At 44.9% G+C, this 19,758-nt stretch overlaps 1 protein-coding gene across 7 annotated transcripts in view; it reads left to right on the forward strand.

The window, feature by feature from the left end:
* The first annotated feature begins 2,712 nt into the window (after nucleotides 1–2,712).
* The window catches only part of LOC124014772 (peripheral-type benzodiazepine receptor-associated protein 1-like), a 241,513-nt gene continuing 224,467 nt past the window's right edge, over nucleotides 2,713–19,758 (forward strand). For all 7 annotated transcript variants that reach the window (XM_046329861.1, XM_046329863.1, XM_046329864.1 and 4 more), the window contains exons 1-2: nucleotides 2,713–3,185; nucleotides 3,680–4,099. In XM_046329861.1, the coding sequence (XP_046185817.1) occupies nucleotides 3,734–4,099 (366 nt within the window). In that variant the 5' untranslated portion in view covers nucleotides 2,713–3,185; nucleotides 3,680–3,733. The remainder of the gene's footprint in view (nucleotides 3,186–3,679; nucleotides 4,100–19,758) is intronic.

Consider the following 19,758-nt stretch of genomic DNA (forward strand, 5'->3'; position numbering starts at 1 on the left):
ATACTGGACATGGGAGAGGCCCATAATACTGGACATGGGAGAGGCCCATAATACTGGACATGGGAGAGGCCCATAATACTGGACATGGACAACAGGAGAGGCCCATAATACCTAACATGGGAGCCTGGCTATAACTCTACCTAACTCAGCAGATCTCTGTTTTACTAACTTGCTGAGGACTCTACCTTTTGCTGCCTGGCTATAACTCTACCTAACTCAGCAGGTTGCTGCCTGGCTATAACTCTACCTAACTCAGCAGGTTGCTGGCTATAACTCTACCTAACTCAGCAGGTTGCTGCCTGGCTATAACTCTACCTAACTCAGCAGGTTGCTGCCTGGCTATAACTCTACCTAACTCAGCAGGTTGCTGCCTGGCTATAACTCTACCTAACTCAGCAGGTTGCTGCCTGGCTATAACTCTACCTAACTCAGCAGGTTGCTGCCTGGCTATAACTCTACCTAACTCAGCAAGTTGCTGCCTGGCTATAACTCTACCTAACTCAGCAGGTTGCTGCCTGGCTATAACTCTACCTAACTCAGCAAGTTGCTGCCTGGCTATAACTCTACCTAACTCAGCAAGTTGCTGCCTGGCTATAACTTTACCTCATTCAGCAGGTTACTGCCTGGCTATAACTCTACCTAACTCAGCAAGTTGCTGCCTGGCTATAACTTTACCTAACTCAGCAGGTTGCTGCCTGGCTATAACTCTACCTAACTCAGCAGGTTGCTGCCTGGCTATAACTTTACCTCATTCAGCAGGTTACTGCCTGGCTATAACTCTACCTAACTCAGCAAGTTGCTGCCTGGCTATAACTTTACCTAATTCAGCAGGTTGCTGCCTGGCTATAACTCTACCTAACTCAGCAGGTTGCTGCCTGGCTATAACTTTACCTAACTCAGCAGGTTACTGCCTGCTATTAATCCGGGCAGTGTTTTGGCCTCAGCACCTAACCCCTATTAGTCTGTGCTGTTGACTGGTTCATGCTTTATGCATGGCTATGAGTCTGCCTGGGTTTGTGTTCATCTCCCCCGGGGTTACTGTCTCCCTCTCTGTTTGAAGGAATGACGCCGGAGTGGATGACTGCCGTTTTACAGCCTCCTGACCGATTGTGCTATTTTTTTACAGTGATCCTACATGTCTTTTGTACATCATCGTTTCATATGACCTGAAAAGAGCTTCAAAGCAGCGATTACTAACCTTAATTTGGATGAGGACTTCTACGAATATGAGGCGAAGGACACGTTGCTCCTCCCAGACCAGGCCCAAATCCCCGGTCACTCGGAAGAGGTGGAGACGGCACTAGAGGTTGACCTGCAGAACAATCTAACGAGACTACGACAGCGAGGTGATAAGTCGCCGTTACCCTCCGTTCTATTGGCGAACGTACTTGAAATAAACTGTGTGGAGACTATCCTGTCAATGTGATCTGAAGATCTGATCCTATGTCGTGGCTGAACAAGGGCCTGACAAATATTAATATAGCTGTTTTTTTCAATACATCGACAGAACAGCTGTGTCTGGTAAGCTGAGGGGAGGGCGGGTGGGCGCGTTTCTTTGTCAACAACAGTTGGTGCGCAATCTCTAATATTAAATATTAAGTCTTGAGGTTCTGCCCGCCTGTGGTAGATTACCTCATGATAAGTTGTAGACCACACTATTTACCAAGAGAGTTTTCATCTATGTTTTTCGCAGCTGTTTTACTTACCAACACAAAGCGATGCTGATAACATGCTGATCTGCCATGTAATATATGCCATTTAGCAGACGCTTTTATCCAAAGCGACTTACAGTCATGTGTGCATACATTCTACGTATGGGTGGTCCGGGGATCGAACCCACTACCCTGGCGTTACAAGCGCCATGCTCTACCAACTGAGCTACAGCTACAGGACCCCATGTATCGTTGAAAGCAAGTTTATGAAGTGGTAGATCTGTTCTATGTTTGCTATTACTATGCTTCACTTTCTTAAGTTGAGTTTTTGTGTCTTTTACTTTCGGTTTTGTAAACATAAAACAGCTGAAAATACAAATTTGTTGGTGATGGAAAAGATATTTCACAGTGGTTAAAGATGGTACAATGATTTTGTCGCAAAAAAATTAAATCAAGCGAAATTTTAGCCACCTCGGAAACGGCCGAGCGATTTCTGCATAGTGCATCTTTAAGTGTTTATTTCTAGCATACAGTGGCAGAAAACGTTTGCCATCGCTCTGCCTTCCTCCAGCCAGCCTCCCTTCATAGCAGTGTGTGTGTGTGTGTGTGTGTGTATGTGCGCGCGCTAATAATAATAATAATATATGCCATTTAGCAGATGCTTTTATCCAAAGCGACTTACAGTCATGTGTGCATACATTCTACGTATGGGTGGTCCCGGGGATCGAACCCACTACCCTGGTGTTACAAGCGCCATGCTCTACCAACTGAGCTACAGAAGGACCATATGCCATCACTCTGCCTTCCTCCAGCCAGCCTCCCTTCATAGCAGTGTGTGTGTGTGTGTCTCCTCTTCAATCAATAGGCAACCAACATCATTCCAGCGTCATCTCCATGGAAACCAGCTCGAGCTGTAGTCGTGATTGGCCACCTCCCAGTGGCTTTGATGTGATAGGAGGAAAGAATCCCTTTCTTCACACCCCCTCCTCTCACGAACACACACACACACACAAACACAGTTTGTCTTCTTCCTTCACCTAAATGTTGTTATATGGGAAGCGGGGATTAGGCAGTTCATTGAGTCTCGTTGTGTGAGCAGTGATTTAGCGGCAGCATCAACGAGGTAGGTAGGCAGGCACAGCTGGAGACCACATGCATGTCAGAGAGGGAGAGACTGTCTCGTCTGGTCTTGGATAGCGGCAGTGCTTCTTCTGTACTGTGTTTGTCACAGAGAGGCAGAGTCAAGCTCCTCGTCTAAGCAACGGATGGGATGGACTGCTGATTTTACTAGCCCTCTTCCTTTCCTGTTTCCTGTTCGTGGATACGCGACAATGACAGATCCATCCCTCTGTGGAGGACAGAGGAGTGGGGAGGCAGGAAGACGATGCAGTCTCACTCAGTCAGCCAATAGCAAGTAGGACTCTGGAATCTACACACGTCAGTGTTCTGTACAGATCACGGGCTGTAAAATGCCTGATTACTACTGGATCATTTCTATGGAAAAGGGCCTTCATTTATTTGGAGTCTGTGCATGTAAGTACCATAAGAAGTGTATGTCGTGAACACAAAATATCCCACAGGAAGTCAACTTTTTTTTGTTATTTTTTTTCAGTCCTTCTAAAAGTTGTCATTTTTAAAGGAGTAGCTCTCTGGGGTTTTATCTTGAGCGGGTTTTGTCCTGTGTAATGACGCTCCCTTGTTGTAATGAATATTTTATTAAAGGAACAAAACAGGGCAGTACCAGCTTGTGCCATTTCTGTCACTGTTAAACCGACATCTTAGGGGTCAGAATAGCTACAGTAAGAAAACTGTATTCTGTTACTGATAAGCTTGGTAATTACATCTTAAATTCAGCCCAGCTTACTGATCCTATCGCTTTGGTGTCAGATACTTAACCTCAGCCCAGACCAAATTACTACCCATACCCCCCCACTCTCCCTGAAGAGAGAGGGGGGGGGCGCCTGTGGAAAATAAGGGCAGAGAAAGTGGGTGTCAGGGTGACATTTTTTTTCTTCTCTCTTTTGAAGTCAACTCAGCGGCGACTGATCCGTGGTAATATCGACCCCCTCTATCACAGACTGATGTATGACCTGTGCACCAGGCCCGAGCAGCCACCGGAACCCGAACCGGAGCAGCCACCGGAACCCGAACCGGAGCAGCCACCGGAACCCGAACCGGAGCAGCCTGTGTCTGCAGCGAATACAGAGGATATGGAAGGGAGATGCCATGGAGAGGCTGAGGCCCCAGGACAGCAGAACCGAATACAGCAGGACAGGGGTACTAAGACGGAGGAGCATGGTAATACTACTACTACTACCAATGGGGACTCAATGGACAAGGCAAATCTAGACACTACCTCTACCACTGTTACTACCCCTGTGACACCCAAGAGGCACAACTCACTTTACAAGGACCTCAACGACTGCGAAGTGGGAGGGTTTCGCAAGGTAAGTCCTGGAATAAAGGATGTTGTGGACACTGGACCTGTAGGACAACTTAGAGCACTGAGATACCGCTGCAATGTAATGAATGTTACATGCTTGGATGGTCTGTCATTTAGATTGAACTGCAAGTCTGATTGCTGGTCTGACGCAGGTTGCCTGCCGTTTTTAAATGGGCCAGTTGTCTCGGGGCTCTGTGCATAAGGACATTACAAAAGTATACTGGTAGTTAAGCCTGTACGTTTGGGTTGTGGACATCCCATCTGATCCTGCTTGAGGTCCAGTCTGTCAGCCAGTCTGATGCAGGTTGGCTGGTAGTTTTGTCCTGCTGTTTTATGTGAGTCAGTGCTGTTGCAGGCAGCTCTGTTAAGCTCTTCTGTCAATGAATGAAATGACACTGGTGGGTGCTGGTGTGGTTTGATGTGGGCCAGTACTGGAGTGGTGTGGTTTGATGTAGGTCAGTACTGGTACTGGTGTGGTTTGATGTGGGCCAGTACTGGAGTGGTGTGGTTTGATGTAGGTCAGTACTGGTACTGGTGTGGTTTGATGTGGGCCATTACTGGAGTGGTGTGGTTTGATGTAGGTCAGTACTGGTACTGGTGTGGTTTGATGTGGGCCAGTACTGGAGTGGTGTGGTTTGATGTAGGTCAGTACTGGTACTGGTGTGGTTTGATGTGGGCCAGTACTGGAGTGGTGTGGTTTGATGTGGGCCAGTACTGGAGTGGTCTGGTTTGATGTGGGCCAGTACTGGTGCGGTTTGATGTGAGTCAGTGCTGTTGCAGGCAGCTCTGTTAAGCTCGTCTGTCAATGAATGAAATTAAATTTACATTACATTTACATTTAAGTCATTTAGCAGACGCTCTTATCCAGAGCGACTTACAAATTGGTGCATTCACCTTATGACATCCAGTGGAACAGCCACTTTACAATAGTGCATCTAAATCTTTTAAGGGGGGGGGGGTGAGAAGGATTACTTTATCCTATCCTAGGTATTCCTTAAAGAGGTGGGGTTTCAGGTGTCTCCGGAAGGTGGTGATTACACTGGTGGGTGCTGGTGTGGTTTGATGTGGGTCAGTACGTGGTTCAGTACTGGTGCTGGTGTGGTTTGATGTGGGTCAGTACTGGTGCTGGAGTGGTTTGATGTGGGTCAGTACTGGTGCTGGTGTGGTTTGATGTGTGTCAGTACTGGTGCTGGTGTGGTTTGATGTGGGTCAGTACTGGTGCTGGAGTGGTTTGATGTGGGTCAGTACTGGTGCTGGTGTGGTTTGATGTGGGTCAGTACTGGTGCTGGTGTGGTTTGATGTGGGCCAGTACTGGTGTGGTTTGATGTGGGTCAGTACTGGTGCTGGTGTGGTTTGATGTGGGTCAGTACTGGTGCTGGTGTGGTTTGATGTGGGCCAGTACTGGTGTGGTTTGATGTGGGTCAGTACTGGTGTGGTTTGATGTGGGCCAGTACTGGTGCTGGTGTGGTTTGATGTGGGTCAGTACTGGTGTGGTTTGATGTGGGCCAGTACTGGTGCTGGTGTGGTTTGATGTGGGGTGGGTCAGTACTGGTGTGGTGTGGTTTGATGTAGGTCAGTACTGGTGTGGTTTGATGTGGGTCAGTGTGATGGCCAGTACTGGTGTGGTTTGATGTGGGTCAGTACTGGTGTGGTTTGATGTGGGCCAGTACTGGTGCTGGTGTGGTTTGATGTGGGTCAGTACTGGTGTGGTTTGATGTGGGCCAGTACTGGTGCTGGTGTGGTTTGATGTGGGTCAGTACTGGTGTGGTTTGATGTGGGTCAGTACTGGTTTGATGTGGGTGATGTGGTTTGATGTGGGTCAGTACTGGTGCTGGTGTGGTTTGATGTGGGCCAGTACTGGTGTGATGTGGTTTGATGTGGGTCAGTACTGGAGTGATGTGGTTTGATGTGGGTCAGTACTGGTGCTGGTGTGGTTTGATGTGGGCCAGTACTGGTGTGGTTTGATGTGGGCCAGTACTGGTGCTGGTGTGGTTTGATGTGGGTCAGTACTGGTGCTGGTGTGGTTTGATGTGGGTCAGTACTGGTGCTGGTGTGGTTTGATGTGGGCCAGTACTGGTGTGTTTTGATGTGGGTCAGTACTGGTGCTGGTGTGGTTTGATGTGGGTCAGTACTGGTGCTGGTGTGGTTTGATGTGGGTCAGTACTGGTGCTGGTGTGGTTTGATGTGGGCCAGTACTGGTGCTGGTGTGGTTTGATGTGGGTCAGTACTGGTGCTGGTGTGGTTTGATGTGGGCCAGTACTGGTGTGGTTTGATGTGGGTCAGTACTGGTACTGGTGTGGTTTGATGTAGGTCAGTACTGGAGTGATCTGGTTTTTATGTGGGTCAGTGCTGGGCCAGTACTGGTACTGGTGTGGTTTGTTGTAGGTCAGTACTGGAGTGATGTGGTTTTTATGTGGGTCAGTGCTGGTTCAGTGCTGGGTCAGTGCTGGGTCAGTGCTGGGTCAGTGCTGGGCCAGTGCTGCAGCATAACAGACCACCCTGTGACGTGAACACTGTTTCTATAGCAGTTATTATATTTAGCATGAGAGTTGACCTCAACCCACATTTCACACCACTGCAGAGCCTAAAGTGGGACATCATAGGATCCACTTAATGGACTTTCATTGAAAATCAATATGGGAAGTTGGGAACCTACAGGATCCCTCATGTGATTTGTCTCTACTCACACCTTCACTGTGTTTTACCTGGTAGGATGAGGGACTTAATGGTGACAAAGTGAGTTGAGTTACCTGGTAGGATGAGGGACTTAATGGTGACAAAGTGAGTTACCTGGTAGGATGAGGGACTTAATGGTGATAAAGTGAGTTGAGTTATCTGGTAGGATAAACAAGAACCGAGGGATATTTATATGATTCACACACACACACACACACACACACACACACACACACACACACACACACACACACACACACACACACACACACACACACACACACACACACACACACACACACACACACACACACACACACACACACACACACACACACACACACACACACACACACACACTGTGTTTGTACTATTTGTTATCAATGATTGAATCTGTGTGTGTCACGGTTTGTCGTCCCTCAATATCTGGTCTGTTCTACTAATAACTTTTCAGATAAGGAGATAATTTGTATTGGATTTGAGAGTTGGCAGCAGCTGCTAAAACACATGAGAGGTAATTATTATCAGTAAATATCTGTTTTTCTTCAATATAGGCATGAATTACTGATAGTGTTTTTATTGAACTAACCGTACTAGAAGGAAATGACATAGATTTGTATATGTGGAGAGATTTATTGGGTATCTTACAGCAAAACAACACTTCCTGATTACAACAGCCTCAGTCACCACCACAGGAGAATGAACTGGGTACGCTTTAGTAGGGTACCATGAACCAGACAGACATATGTATAACCCTGACCTGAGACAGAGGGATGGAGCCACGGAGATGGAGAGATTGAAGGACAAAGAGGAAAGGAGGGTTGGATGGGAGGCAGAAAGGAAGGGAGAAAGTAATGGAGGCAGGGAAGGAGAGCTGGACAGAGGCTTGGAGATAGGGAATGAGGGATAGAGGAAGAGATAGCAAGGGAATGAGGGATAGAGGAAATGAGGGATAGAGGAAGAGATAGCAAGGGAATGAGGGATAGAGGAAGAGATAGCAAGGGAATGAGGGATAGAGGAAGAGATAGCAAGGGAATGAGGGATAGAGGAAGAGATAGCAAGGGAATGAGGGATAGAGGAAATGAGGGATAGAGGAAGAGATAGCAAGGGAATGAGGGATAGAGGAAATGAGGGATAGAGGAAGAGATAGCAAGGGAATGAGAGATAGAGGGAATGAGGGATAGAGGAAGAGATAGCAAGGGAATGGGGGATAGAGGAAGAGATAGCAAGGGAATGAGGGATAGAGGAAATGAGGGATAGAGGAAGAGATAGCAAGGGAATGAGGGATAGAGGAAATGAGGGATAGAGGAAGAGATAGCAAGGGAATGAGGGATAGAGGGAATGAGGGATAGAGGAAGAGATAGCAAGGGAATGAGGGATAGAGGAAGAGATAGCAAGGGAATGAGGGATAGAGGAAGAGATAGCAAGGGAATGAGGGATAGAGGAAGAGATAGCAAGGGAATGAGGGATAGAGGGAATGAGGGATAGAGGGAATGAGGGATAGAGGAAGAGATAGCAAGGGAATGAGGGATAGAGGGAATGATGGATAGAGGAAGAGATAGCAAGGGAATGAGGGATAGAGGGAATGAGGGATAGAGGGAATGAATGAGGAAGGATAGCAAGGGAATGAGGGATAGAGGAAGAGATAGCAAGGGAATGAGGGATAGAGGGAATGAGGGATAGAGGGAATGAGGGATAGAGGAAGAGATAGCAAGGGAATGAGGGATAGAGGAAGAGGGATAGAGGAATGAGGGATAGCAAGGGAATGAGGGATAGAGGAAGAGATAGTAAGGGAATGAGGGATAGAGGGAATGAGGGATAGAGGAAGAGATAGCAAGGGAATGAGGGATAGAGGGAAGAGGAAGAGAATAGTAAGGGAATGAGGGATGAGGGAGGGAATGAGGGATAGAGGAAGAGATAGCAAGGGAATGAGGGATAGAGGGAATGAGGGATAGAGGGAATGAGGGATAGAGGAAGAGATAGCAAGGGAATGAGGGATAGAGGGAATGAGGGATAGAGGGAATGCAGGATAGAGGAAGAAAGGGACAGAATGGGAGATAGTGAGGGAATGAATTAGAGAGAGGAAGAGGGAGGGAATGAGGACGGGAATGAGGAAGAGATAGGGAATGAAGGATAGAGGAAGAGATAGCGACGATTGAGGGATAGAGGAAGAGATGGGGAGGGAATGACTGAGGGATAGAGGAAGAGATAGGGAGGGAATGAAGAGCAGAGGTAGAGTGAGGGTTGAGTAATTTGTCTGCCATGGGAGTCCCTTGAGATGAATAGGAGACTAGCTGTGTGCAGTACGACATGCCCCTGCCCTATGACCCCACTATGACCACTCTCCCCTCCCTCCCAAATATCTGTTGAGCTGAACCATAGACAAGGAGCACTTATTCTCTCCGTAGGGGTTTGAGTCACCCAGGGTTAGAATGAAACACTGCCTAGCTGTTGCCAACCAGCCTGATGCAAACAGACTGCTCAGGTTTTAAGGGATGCGTATTTAAAATCCCATTGTACTGTTGGGGTCGGGAGTATTGTTGAAGCAACATTTTTTATTGAGAAACAGTGGTCTCTGCTCTCTTTCGCTTTCTCTGAATACGGCGGTTCTGGCCTCTGATGGTGCTTACTATCCTTCTCTCGATACGGAGGTGCTGGCCTCTGACGGTGCCTATCCTTCTCTGAATATGGAGGTGCTGGCCTCAGATGGTGCCTACTATCCTTCTCTGAATACGGAGGTGCTGGCCTCTGATGGTGCCTATCCTTCTCTGGAGACAGAGGGGCTGGCCTCTGATGGTGCCTACTATCCTTCTCTGAATACGGAGGTGCTGGCCTCTGATGGTGCCTATCCTTCTCTGGAGACAGAGGGGCTGGCCTCTGATGGTGCCTACTATCCTTCTCTGAATACGGAGGTGCTGGCCTCTGACGGTGCCTATCCTTCTCAATACCAGCTGAACAAGTCTTGTTCATCTGGGGGGGGGTCTTCAAGATGGGAGGGGGTGGGCCCTGAGTATTGTTCAGCTGGGATGGTCTGTCTTCAAGTTGGGGGGGGCTGAGTATTGTTCAGCTGGGATGGTCTGTCTTCAAGTTGGGAGGGGGGCCCTGAGTATTGTTCAGCTGGAAGGGTCTCTGTCTTCAATATGACAATTTATTCTCTAGTTACATGCGGTGCAGAGCGGGCAGCCGTGTGTGTGTCTCTTTTCCTCTTTCCCATTTCCAGTCGTGTGTGTGTGTGTGTGTGTGTGTGTGTGTGCGTGTGTGTGTGTGTGTGTGTGTGTGTGTGTGTGTGTGTGTGTGTGTGTGTGTGTGTGTGTGTGTGTGTGTGTGTGTGTGTGTGTGTGTGTGTGTGTGTGTGTGTGTGTGTGCTCCCACAGCATGGTGTGTTAATGAATAGCCCAGCGTGGGGCTCAGTGTTCCAGCGGTTAGACATTAGTCTGGCCTGTGTAGACTGATTGAACACAGCAGCCACTCAATGGACCTTTACCTGATCCCAGATGAAACAGGAGATTAATGGGAGGGGGGGAAGACATTAATGGAGGGGGGAGGGTTAATAGAGGGGGGGTGAAAGGGAACATTAATGGAGGGGGAGGGTTAATAGAGGGGGGGGAACATTAATGGAGGGGGAGGGTTAATAGAGGGGGTGAAAGGGAACATTAATGGAGGGGAGGGTTAATAGAGGGGGGGTGAAAGGGAACATTAATGGAAGGAGGGGGGGAAAGGGTTAATGGAGGGGGTGAATGGGAACATTAAAGGGTTTGAGGGGGTGGGGAACATTAATGGAGGGGGGGTTAATAGAGGGGGGTGAAAGGGAACATTAATGAATGGGAACATAAATGGAGGGGGAGGGGGTTAATAGAGGGGGTGAAAGGGAAAATAAATGGAAGGGGGGTTAATAAATGGAACATAAATGGGGGGAGGGGGGTTAATAGAGGGGGTGAAAGGGAACATAAATGGAGGGGAGGGGGTTAATAGAGGGGGTGAAAGGGAACATTAATAGAGGGGGTTAATAAGGGGGTGAATGGGAACATTAATGGAGGAGGGGGTAGAGGGGGAAAGGGACATTAATGGAGGAGGTGGAAAGGAACATTAATTGGTTGGGGGAGGAGTGGAAAGGAACATTATAGCCCCCAACCCCAAACTTCCCATAATAGCAGCTTATTATACAGGAGGCGTGAGGCTAGAAGGAAGGAGTCTATTGTGAGTTGATGTTGATGAGGAGAAGGAAGGAGTCTATTGTGAGTTGATGTTGATGAGGAGAAGGAAGGAGTCTATTGTGTGAGGTGATGTTGATGAGGAGAAGGAAGGAGTCTATTGTGTGAGGTGATGTTGATGAGGAGAAGGAAGGAGTCTATTGTGTGAGCAGATGTTGATGAGGAGAAGGAAGGAGTCTATTGTGTGAGCAGATGTTGATGAGGAGAAGGATCTCTATGATAAACCTCTATTCTCTGAGTGATGACTCAGGGGTTCTCTTTCTATCTATATCTCACTTTCTCTATTTCTTTGTCTATCTATTGCTCTCCTCGCTCTCTCTTTCTTTGGTCTCTACCACTCACACTCCCTCTCTCTCTTTGTCTCTATCTCTCTCTCTCTCTCTCTCTCTCTCTCTCTCTCTCTCTCTCTCTCTCTCTCTCTCTCTCTCTCTCTCTCTCTCTCTCTCTCTCTCTCTCTCTCTCGCTCTCTCTCTTTCTTTGTCTCTATCACTCTCTCTCTCCCTCGCCCCCCCCTCTAAATCTTTCTAGTTAATCTGTCATTCCCATCATCTCAGCCTTCAGCTGTGCCTGGGGGCCTCTCCCAGCCCCTGTCTACAGCGCTAACAGCTGGCTGCTTTGTGATGTATTTATGAGCCCGGCAGGGTTCTATTCCCGTTTTTCAATGTTGCTTAGATTCTTCTGATGTGGATGTTCCATGCTTTTCAATTACCCTTTTTATGCACAGCCTGTGTGTATGGATTCTTACTCCATTGTTAATACTGGGGTTATCTATGATGTCTCTGTTGAACACAGACAGATTGTATTCCCTTCTCTGTAGAGTACACCAAGCCTCCAGAGAAATGTATGTGTTATGTTAATATGTTCCATCGTTTTTATTACTTCTAGGCTATTTATTTTCTCCAACATGTGTGTCTCGTCTGATAGTATATTTTTGTTTTAAATGGCCGTTACGCATCGACGTAATGACGTTGTGAAAGTGTTCGGCTGTGCATTTAGGATTTTACTAGCTACTAGTTTTTTTTTTTTAAGCCAGCTAAAATGTGTCTCTCTCCTGTCTGCTTCAAAAGCGGTGGAGTAACCTATTACCTCAGTGCCACGCTGCTGCAGGGCACCATTCATGATTCACAGTCTCACTGCAGCCGCTGTATGGGACAATAAAACATCTCTCTCTCTTCACTCCTGAATCCCAGTTTTTTTTTTTTTTTTACATAGCCAGATGCTAGGCCTAGCCTAACGCCTGTCTGCGTTTGTGTTTTGTACTGTATCCTGGCTGATTATAATCTCATAGGGGGGGGATGCAGTCATGGTTTATAGCCATAGTAAAGATTTACAATCCCCAGGGGACTACAATTTAACATTGGCTCGTGGGCTGAATGTCCAAAATTGGCAATAAACATATCTTTCCTCAGGGCCTTGGTTGAGACAGGGATGCAGCTCGAACATTCTGCAGCACCCGGCCTCACCCGACTGGACTCAGAAATCAAATGTCTACTGTCGGCAGATGATCTGGTGCTTCTGTCCCCAACCAAGGAGGACCTACAGCAGCACCTATATTTCCTCACAGATTGAATTAGATTTTATTAGGATCCCAATTAGACGAAGTTAATGACGACAGCTGGTCTTATTGGGGTTCTGACGCGTAATGAAAAAGACATTAGAGACGAAAGACTTGACAATTTACGCAAATACATTAAATACACGGTGTGTATTATACCAGTTACACGTACATGGGAGTTTATACGCACAACAAGTAGGTCACACGGGGGAGTAGACAGAACCCTTCCCTTTTTCCACATTTTCTTTTATTACAGCCTTGTTCTAAAATGGATTAAATAATTGTTTTCCCTCATCAATCTACACACAATACCCCATAACGATAAAGCGGAAACAGATTACTAGAAATGTTTGCAAATGTATTAAAAATAAAAAAAACAGATATACATTATTTACACAAGTATTCAGACCTTTTGCTATGAGACACGAATTTGAGCTCAGGTGCATCCTGTTTCCGTTATTCATCCTTGAGATGTTTCTACAACTTGATTGGAGTCCACCTGTCTGATTTGGAAAGGCACACACCTGTCTATAGAAGGTCCCACAGTTGGCAGTGCAAAAACGAAGTCATGAGGTCGAAGGAATTGTCCGTAGAGCTCGGAGACAGGATTGTGTCGAGGCACAGATCTGGGAAAGGGGACCAAAACATTTCTGCAGCAGAGACTCTTCCTAGAGCTGGCCGCCCAGCTAAACTGAGCATTTTGGGGAAGAGGGCCTTGTTCAGGGAGGTGACCAAGAACCCGATGGTCACTCTGACAGAGCTCCAGAGTTCCTCTGTGGAGATGGGAGAACCTTCCAGAAGAACAACCATCTGTGCAGCACTCCACCAGTCAGGCCTTTATGGTAGAGTGACCAGACGGAACCACTCTTCAGTAAAAAGCACGACAGCCTGTTTGGAGTTTGCCAAAAGACACCGAAAGGTCTCTGACCATGAGAAACAAGATTCTCTGTTCTGATGAAAACAAGATTGAACTCTTTGGCCTGAATGCCAAGCGTCACGTCTGGAAGAAACCTGGCACCATCTCTACGGTGAGGCATGGTGGTGGCAGCATCCCTACAGTGAAGTATGGTGGTTGCAGCATCCCTACAGTGAAGCATAGTGGTGGCAGCATCCCTATGGTGAAGCATAGTGGTGGCAGCATCATGCTGTGGGGATGTTTTTCAGCGGCAGGAACTGGGAGACTAGTCAGGATCGAGGGAAAGATGAAAGGTCCAAAGTATAGAGAGATCCTTGATGAATATCTGGTGCAGAGCGCTCAGGACCTCAGACCGGGGCAACGGTTCACCTTCCAACAGGACAACAACCCTAAGCACACAGCCAAGACCATGCAGGAATTGCTTCGAGACACATCTCTGAGTGGCCCAGCCAGAGCCTGGAATTGAACCTGATCGAACATCTCTGGAGAGACCTGAAAATAGCTGTGCAGCTACGCTCCCCATCTAACCTGACAGAGTTTGAGAGGATATGCAGAGAAGAGTGGGAGTAACTCCCCAAATACAGGTGTGACAAGTTTGTGGCATCATACCCAAGAAGACTTGAGGCTGTAATCTCTGCCAAAGGTGCTTCAACAAAGTACTGAGTGAATGGTCTGAATACTTATGTTAATGTGATATTTCATTTTGTTTGGGGGGGGGGGGACTGTTTTTGCTTTGTCATTACAGGATATTGTGTGTAGATTGAAAACCAAATCAATCCATTTTAGAATAAGGCTGTAACGTAACAAAATGTCAAGGGGTGTGAAGACTTTCCTAATGCACTGTATCTGTTAGGTGAAAAACTGCAGTGTGCCTTCACAGCAGCAACGTTTGAGGGTGGCTGATCAGTGTTTTTTATGATCAGCCGTGAAGAGTAGCCTAGGTTGTGAGGGGGTTAACATGGTGAGGCTATGAGGCTGTTTGATGAAACTCCTGAGGCAGACACTAAGGGATGGGACTATATGAGCACCCCAGTGCTGTTTCCTGAGCCCCCCCCACCACACACACACACACACACACACACACACACACACACACACACACACACACACACACACACACACACACACACACACACACACACACACACACACACACACACACACACACACACACACACACACACACAACCCTCTCACACCCACTGTGGTCATCAAACAGAATCCATCTACCTCATATTCTGAAGAATAATCTCATGTTTCTTTAAATCGTGTCCTTCAACCCCCCCCTCTTTTTTTCAATCTAATTCATTCCGCTTCCCTTTCCCACATTGGGTCACTGACTAAGGAGGCAGTTGCTGGTGTCAGTCCTAGTGAGAGGTGGCAGTTTGTCTTTAGGTGTCTGGAAAGATGACAGAACAGCAGTCCTTGGTGGAGTGTCTGGTAAGATGACAGAACACTAGTCCTTGGTGGGGTGTCTGGTAAGATGACAGAACAGCAGTCCTTGGTGGGGTATCTGGTAAGATGACAGAACACTAGTCCTTGGTGGGGTGTCTGGTAAGATGACAGAACAGCAGTCCTTGGTGGGGTGTCTGGTAAGATGACAGAACAGCAGTCCTTGGTGGGGTGTCTGGTAAGATGACAGAACAGCAGTCCTTGGTGGGGTGTCTGGTAAGATGACAGAACAGCAGTCCTTGGTGGGGTGTCTGGTAAGATGACAGAACAGCAGTCCTTGGTGGGGTGTCTGGTAAGATGACAGAACAGCAGTCCTTGGTGGAGTGTCTGGTAAGATGACAGAACAGCAGTCCTTGGTGGGGTGTCTGGTAAGATGACAGAACAGCAGTCCTTGGTGGGGTGTCTGGAAAGATGACAGAACAGCAGTCCTTGGTGGGGTGTCTGGTAAGATGACAGAACAGCAGTCCTTGGTGGGGTGTCTGGTAAGATGACAGAACAGCAGTTCTTGGTGGGGTGTCTGGTAAGATGACAGAACAGCAGTCCTTGGTGGGGTGTCTGGTAAGATGACAGAACAGCAGTCCTTGGTGGGGTGTCTGGAAAGATGACAGAACAGCAGTCCTTGGTGGGGTGTCTGGTAAGATGACAGAACAGTAGTCCTTGGTGGAGTGTCTGGAAAGATGACAGAACAGCAGTCCTTGGCGGGGTGTCTGGTAAGATGACAGAACAGCAGTCCTTGGTGGAGTGTCTGGTAAGATGACAGAACAGCAGTCCTTGGTGATCTAAACTCACAGCACCTGTCTTGATGCCAAATGGCACTTCTACGTTTGAGCTCCCACTCAGCTAGCAGAAGGTGTAATAAGCTAAATAAACAAATGGTAAGGTTATAAATCAATTAATCAATCAATCTATGGGTTGGGTTTTGGATTAGGATTTTTTTGATTGATAATAGTTAAGTCTGACACCATTAATTGTCTAATGTAGAGCAGCAAGCAACCAGAACCAGAGCCCTGGAAACAGAGCCAGTCAGAACCAGAGCCTTTTGAGCAGAGCCAGTCAGAACCAGAGCCCTAGGAAGAGAGCCAGTCAAAGCCAGAGCCCAGGAAACAGAGCCAGTCAGAACCAGAGCCCTAGGATGAGAGCCAGTCAAAGCCGGAGCCCAGGAAACAGAGCCAGTCAGAACCAGAGCCCTAGGAAGAGATCCAGTCAGAACCAGAACCCTAGGAAGAGATCCAGTCAGAACCAGAGCCCTAGGAAGAGAGCCAGTCAGATCCAGAGCCCTACGAAGAGATCTAGTCAGAACCAGAGCCCTAGGAAGAGAGCCAGTCAGATCCAGAGCCCTAGGAAGAGAGCCAGTCAGATCCAGAGCCCTACGAAGAGATCCAGTCAGAACCAGAGCCCTGGGAACAGAGCCAGTCAGAACCAGAGCCAGTCAGAACCAGAGCCCTGGGAACAGAGCCAGTCAGAACCAGAGCCCTGGGAACAGAGCCAGTCAGAACCAGAGCCCTGGGAACAGAGCCAGTCAGAACCAGGGCCCTGGGATCAGCGCCAGTCAGAACCAGAGCCAGTCAGAACCAGAGCCAGTCAGAACCAGAGCCCTGAGAACAGAGCCAGTCAGAACCAGAGCCCTGAGAACAGAGCCAGTCAGAACCAGAGCCCTGGGAACAGAGCCAGTCAGAACCAGAGCCCTGGGATCAGCGCCAGTCAGAACCAGAGCCCTGAGAACAGAGCCAGTCAGAACCAGAGCCCTGAGAACAGAGCCAGTCAGAACCAGAGTCAACTCTCCACTGGCTGGGTCCCGCTGCTCTGTTTTCCATGTGAACACAATAAAACATGTTATCTGATTAAGCCTCCCTCCTCCCATCTGGGTTGTGATGCGTCAGTCACAGCTCAGGCCAAGGGACTAATGAGTAGAGAGATTGATTCTGGATTGGCTCGGCAGCGTTTCAGTGGGCCTGTTCTATTGATCCATCTGACTCCCTCCCTAGTGCTCTCCTCTGTTGCTCACATTGGCAGAAAAGTAGAAATTAAGTAGAACAGCTGAAATTGAATATAAAAGCTGCAATTGAATCGTAGAGTTAATTCAATTCTTGTCTGTTACTTTCTTTACATGGGTCGTGCCTTAAGCCAATTTCTTCCTCTAGGAATACAGTGAATATAGAGAAGATAGTGAATATAGAGAATATAGTGACTACAGATAATACAGTGACTATAGAGAATATCGAGAATATAGAGAATATAGAGAATATAGTGACTATAGAGAATATAGTGACTATAGAGAATATAGAGAATATAGAGAATATAGAGAATATAGTGACTATAGAGAATATAGTGACTATAGAGAATATAGTGACTATAGAGAATATAGAGAATATAGTGACTATAGAGAATATAGTGACTATAGAGAATATAGAGAATATAGTGACTATAGAGAATATAGTGACTATAGAGAATATAGAGAATATAGTGACTATAGAGAATATAGTGACTATAGAGAATATAGAGAATATAGTGACTATAGAGAATATAGAGAATATAGTGACTATAGAGAATATAGTGACTATAGAGAATATAGAGAATATAGACTATGACTATAGAGAATATAGTGACTATAGAGAATATAGTGACTATATAGAATATAGTGACTATAGAGAATATAATATAGAGAATATAGTGACTATAGAGAATATAGTGACTATAGAGAATATAGTGACTATAGAGAATATAGTGACTATAGAGAATATAGAGAATATAGTGACTATAGAGAATATAGTGACTATAGAGAATATAGAGAATATAGTGACTATAGAGAATATAGTGACTATAGAGAATATAGAGAATATAGTGACTATAGAGAATATAGTGACTATAGAGAATATAGAGAATATAGTGACTATAGAGAATATAGTGACTATAGAGAATATAGTGACTATAGAGAATATAGTGACTATAGAGAATATAGAGAATATAGTGACTATAGAGAATATAGTGACTATAGAGATTATAGTGACTATAGAGAATATAGTGACTATAGAGAATATAGTGACTATAGAGAATATAGAGAATATAGTGACTATAGAGAATATAGTGACTATAGAGAATATAGAGAATATAGTGACTATAGAGAATATAGTGACTATAGAGAATATAGAGAATATAGTGACTATAGAGAATATAGTGACTATAGAGAATATAGAGAATACAGTGACTATAGATAATACAGTGACTATAGAGAATATAGTTGATATACTGTAGAGAATATAGTGACTATAGAGAATATAGAGAATATAGTGACTATAGAGAATATAGAGAATATAGTGACTATAGAGAATATAGAGAATATAGTGACTATAGAGAATATAGAGAATATAGTGACTATAGAGAATATAGAGACTATAGAGAATATAGTGACTATAGAGAATATAGAGAATATAGTGACTATAGAGAATATAGTGACTATAGAGAATATAGAGAATACAGTGACTATAGAGAATATAGTGACTATAGAGAATATAGAGAATATAGTGACTATAGAGAATATAGTGACTATAGAGAATATAGTGACTATAGAGAATATAGTGACTATAGAGAATATAGTGACTATAGAGAATATAGTGACTATAGAGAATATAGTGACTATAGAGAATATAGTGACTATAGAGAATATAGTGACTATAGAGAATATAGTGACTATAGAGAATATAGTGACTATAGAGAATATAGAGAATATAGTGACTATAGAGAATATAGTGACTATAGAGAATATAGTGACTACAGAGAATATAGTGACTATAGAGAATATAGAGAATATAGTGACTATAGAGAATATAGTGACTATAGAGAATATAGTGACTATAGAGAATATAGTGACTATAGAGAATATAGAGAATATAGTGACTATAGAGAATATAGTGTCTATAGAGAATATAGAGAATATAGTGACTATAGAGAATATAGTGACTATAGAGAATATAGAGAATATAGTGACTATAGAGAATATAGTGACTATAGAGAATATAGAGAATACAGTGACTATAGATAATACAGTGACTATAGAGAATATAGAGAATATAGTGACTATAGAGAATATAGAGAATATAGAGAATATAGTGACTATAGAGAATATAGTGACTATAGAGAATATAGAGAATATAGTGACTATAGAGAATATAGTGACTATAGAGAATATAGAGAATATAGTGACTATAGAGAATATAGTGACTATAGAGAATATAGAGAATATAGTGACTATAGAGAATATAGTGACTATAGAGAATATAGAGAATACAGTGACTATAGATAATACAGTGACTATAGAGAATATAGAGAATATAGTGACTATAGAGAATATAGAGAATATAGTGACTATAGAGAATATAGAGAATATAGTGACTATAGATAATACAGTGACTATAGTGAAAATACTGTAGTGGATATAGAGAATATAGAGAGAATATAGATAATATAGTGACTATAGAGAATATAGAGAATACAGTGACTATAGAGAATACAGTGACTATAGAGAATATAGTGACTATAGAGAATATAGTGACTATAGAGAATATAGTGACTATAGAGAATATAGTGACTATAGAGAATATAGAGAATACAGTGACTATAGAGAATACAGTGACTATAGAGAATATAGTGACTATAGAGAATATAGTGACTATAGAGAATATAGAGAATATAGTGACTATAGAGAATACAGTGACTATAGAGAATATAGAGAATACAGTGACTATAGAGAATATAGAGAATACAGTGACTATAGAGAATACAGTGACTATAGAGAATATAGAGAATACAGTGACTATAGAGAATATAGAGAATACAGTGACTATAGAGAATACAGT

This window comes from Oncorhynchus gorbuscha, linkage group LG02 (assembly GCF_021184085.1).
Source record: "Oncorhynchus gorbuscha isolate QuinsamMale2020 ecotype Even-year linkage group LG02, OgorEven_v1.0, whole genome shotgun sequence".
In the NCBI taxonomy this organism is placed as follows: Eukaryota; Metazoa; Chordata; class Actinopteri; order Salmoniformes; family Salmonidae; genus Oncorhynchus; species Oncorhynchus gorbuscha.